Here is a 4,004-nt window from a genome sequence, read left to right on the forward strand (position 1 = left end):
AAGAAAGAAAGAAAGAAAGAAAGAAAGAAAGAAAGAAAGAAAGAAAGAAAGAAAGAAAGAAAGAAAGAAAGAAAGAAAAGAAAAGACAAGGCATTCAAGTGAAGGAGATCATATTTCCTGAATCACAACGTTTCATATGACCCAGCTCAAGGGGCCCAGAACCGCTTCTCCATCCACCGCTCGGCCGGTGAGGGGTAGCAGAGCTGCCCAGGGTCAGAGCGTGTGGTGGGGCAGCGAGGTCGGGGACCAGGAGCCCAGCAAGGGCCATTCGCTGATGCCTCGGAGATGAACAAGTGGGCTGTTCCTGGGATAGCACACTAGGCAGGGAGGGGAGGGCGGTGCTCAGAGTGAGAAGGACACACACTTACCTGGATGGTCCTGCGATCTGGAGTAGACGCCACGCACCTGCACACAAAAGACCACAGCGTGAGAGACGCTCAGGGAAAGCCTCCGGAGAAACCGAGCCCGTCTCCATCCTGCCCACTTGGGGACATTACCTGAAAGTTGTAATAAAATAGCAGCAGGCGGGAGTACCAGCAGCACAGCCGCAGCAGCTTTGCCATGGCTTTCTGGGAGGTCAAAGCGCGGAGCCAAGTGAAATTCCTGAGGGTCTGTGAGAACGGGACCTCTTAACCTTCACTTCCTTGGAAAAGGGACATTTTCACAGGTTCCAGGGAGAAAAAGAAAAGTTCTGTCTCCTTAAAGTTTGTGAAACGCAGCTCTTTTGGAGATCTAATGGGTGTTTCTTCCTTGTCTCAAAACTTGAGATTCTTCAGTGATCAATAAACACGTTGCAATGAGCAGAGCAGCTGTGGAATGCAGGGAGGAGAAACCCAAATCCGACTCACAGTCCCGGGAAAGCAATCCCAGGTCACCACTGTGACCGCGACCTGCGCCCGGGATGGGAGGCTGTTCGTCCTGTGGCGTTTTCTTTTTATTTCAAAAGCCTCCGTTTGTCTCAGTCAGGTTTGCTGCTTCCCTTTTCTCTGAAGAAGGTTTTGTGCGTGGTTTTTCCCTGGAGTGCCCGCCTGCTCCTCGGACTTGTCCTGCGGCCGCTCTGGAGCTCCTCTGGTCTGGCTCAAGTTCACACCTCCGTCCTGCTCTCTGGGTGGAGAGGGAGGGAGTGATGTAAGTCTCTCTCCTCAAACCTTGTTCTGTTCTCCTTCTCTATTTATATCCCCACTGCTGTGTCCTTCCTGGGTCCTAACTCCAGCCTCTTAACAACAACTGAAATATTTTCAGGATCTCAGGCTCAGAATCAAACCAGACAGACATGGGCTGTGTGTGTGTTACTGATGCCTTCTGGTCAGCACCCTCAAAGTCAGCATAAATATTAATAAATGCAAAATGCAAAACAAATCATAAACTCTGTTTAGATCTGAGTCTTGTTTGCCTCCGAGAAAGAATGAAGTTGGTAGAGGGAAGCACACCCACTGTGCCCTCCCTATTAAGTGTTTACCACATTTTTCTCTTTAATCCTTTCAGACGCCAGTGACAGCTACAGAATTAATTACACTGTACGCTGCTCAATTATACCATACTGCATATCCCCCCCACCCCAGCACCAGGAGGATGTTCTCAGTGTGACAGAAAAGAGCCCTTCGCCAGACATGCCTCAGTTTACCCAAGACCAAAGTTTATCCGATCTATTCCAAACACACATGTACACACAGAGACACACACCCTATCATTGCAATCACAGCGATATTTGCTATGTGATTTAAGTAATACTTACCGCTTCATAGTTTCTCCAGCATTCATCAGCTGTGCTTCTAGGCAAACTACTTAATCTCTCTTTGTTTTCAAATTCCTCATCCGCAAAATGAGGGTTAAGAGTTCCTCCTCCTCAGGGCTGTAACAATAAATTAGAGGACAGATCCAAGGCTCTTCAGGCAGTACTTGGAAAATACGTGGCACTCAATACATGCTATTTTTTATTAAGAAAAATTATCACTCAGTAAATGTTAGCTATGATTATTATTAACAAGTATAACATAACACCCAGTAAATGTTAGCTGATACAGTTATCTCAATTGTCCTGACTTTAAATGGGAATTAAGAATTCTGAATCCAACATACTTCCTAAAGAGGATAAGAAAATGACTTCCAATCTCTGTGGGACAGAAAAAAAGAAAGTGCTGTCAAAACGTTAGGTGATTATTTTTAACTTGTGCCTGCAGCCTATAACCGCTCAGATCCTCTGATAGCCTGAGCCTCTCTGTGGAGCTGGAGAACGGTTCCAGAGAGTTCCATCTCCTAGCACTGGAGAAACTGTGAACTCCAAAGACCCAGGGCTATCTGTAATAACGACCTTTATCCTGTTGCTCAGGCTGGTCGGCTTCAGGGAAAACTAATTTACAACCTTTATCTCTGCCGTTTCATCAGCTCTCCAGTCCCCCACTGCCTCTAGCTGGAAGAGGTGAAGGGAGGGACAGGCAGTTGCAGATTTTTCTCAGCCCCAGTTTTAACCTGGAAGAATTCAACAGATTGCTGAATATGTGGACCTTTCCCATCTCCACGAACAAACAAAGCCAGCATGGTTTCTTTTAATCATAAAATTGTCATCAGATAATGGGAGACACCCCAATTCAATGGCTGTAATGAAAACTAGATAGAAAACCAATTCAGCAGAGCTTGCCCTGCAGGCGTCTGCATTCATCCGCAGACTCACTCTGGCTGTGCATCCTGGACTACAGTCCCGTGCCTCGTGCCTCGTGCTATTTGCCTGCGTCCTGTCTCATACCTTGTTCAGAGGCCCAGAAGAACCCACCTCCATGTAAAGCAGCATGTCCTAAAGCCTGGAGATTTGAGACAGGGCCTTGAGTGGTCCGTGGGCCGGGAACCAAGCACCTCTGATGTGTCTCTGTTGGAACCGAACTCTCGATTCCCTCCTGGGCAGGGGTCGTCGCGAAGGATCACCGACACGAGGTTCACAGCAGAGAGTTATTTATTACTAGCGCGCTAGGGTCCCAAGCTCTAATTTGGTCCTGGGACCCCGACTGCTTGTTACAGGCTGTTTATATATGCTAACACAAGTTCAAACACAGCTTATGGCGCGAAATTCAAACAAAGCTTAAGGCGTAAAATGATTGGGTCTAGCTATAGCCTGAGCAAGGGGTCTTGGTTTAATTGGTTAGAGCAGGACCTTATGAGGTTCTTTCCTGGAGTTGATAATTCCGGGAACTTTGAGGCAGGGTGAGACCCCTGGAATTGGCAGGGTGGGACCTCATGAGGTTGTTTCCCGGAATTGGCAGGGGTGGGACCCTATCAGGGTGGAACACTATCGAGGCAGGGTGAGACCCTATCTAGGCAGGGTGGGACCCTATCTAGGGCCACCTGGTGCTAACTTTTTAGGTTTTGTGAGGCCTACTAGTTTCATCTCATCCCAACCCCCAAACATCGGGGTGTTTGGTTCCAAACATCACCTTGACAGCAGGTCTCCCTATCCCTAAAGCTCCCCCCTGCTGTATTTTTTCAATCTCACTAACCACGATCTGATGTACTTCATATCTTAGACGTTTATTTCACTTATTGTCAGTCTCTCCCCACCAAGGCATAGGCCCCATGAGAGCAGATAACTTCTTTCTGCTTGTTCACTCTGCCCCAGCCCTAAGGACAGGGCTTGGTACTTGGTGGGTACTCAGCATTTATCACTGAACCCAGCGCGTCTCTGCCTTCCCGCAGCACAGCCAAACATGGACGTCGGGGTTGCAGCCAGAAGGAGTGAGGCATTTAGAGCAGGGCGCCAGGCGAGGAGAACCTGGCCGCTCACACTGCAGACCTGAACTCCCGGATAGCTGATGCGGGAGGGTTTTTCGAGGTGGAGAGGCAGCGGTTACAGGCTAAGTCCCACATGAATAATACCTGGAGGCCACACATTGGTTTGACCTAAAAAGCCAGGACATCCTGAAGTGGGGGCCCACAGGTCTTATAGTGGGAGTACAGATTTTCTGATTGTGATTGGTTAAGAAGGCAAGCCTTTGTCAAAAATTTCGACATCAGCA

The 4,004-nt window shown here is 48.3% G+C and overlaps 1 protein-coding gene across 2 annotated transcripts in view; it reads right to left on the bottom strand.

The window, feature by feature from the left end:
• Positions 1 to 1,125, bottom strand: part of ADGRD1 (adhesion G protein-coupled receptor D1) — a 190,553-nt gene extending 189,428 nt beyond the window's left edge. Inside the window, exons 1-2 of one of the 2 annotated variants that reach the window (XM_011961176.1) lie at positions 498 to 1,125; positions 369 to 405 (exon numbers count right to left, since the gene is read on the bottom strand). In XM_011961176.1, coding sequence (XP_011816566.1) covers positions 369 to 405; positions 498 to 563 — 103 coding nt within the window. In that variant the 5' untranslated portion in view covers positions 564 to 1,125. The remainder of the gene's footprint in view (positions 1 to 368; positions 406 to 497) is intronic. The other variant, XM_011961167.1, reaches the window with a different exon arrangement.
• Between the last annotated feature and the right edge of the window lie 2,879 nt (positions 1,126 to 4,004).

Source organism: Colobus angolensis, unplaced genomic scaffold (assembly GCF_000951035.1).
Source record: "Colobus angolensis palliatus isolate OR3802 unplaced genomic scaffold, Cang.pa_1.0 Scaffold115, whole genome shotgun sequence".
Taxonomy (NCBI): domain Eukaryota; kingdom Metazoa; phylum Chordata; class Mammalia; order Primates; family Cercopithecidae; genus Colobus; species Colobus angolensis.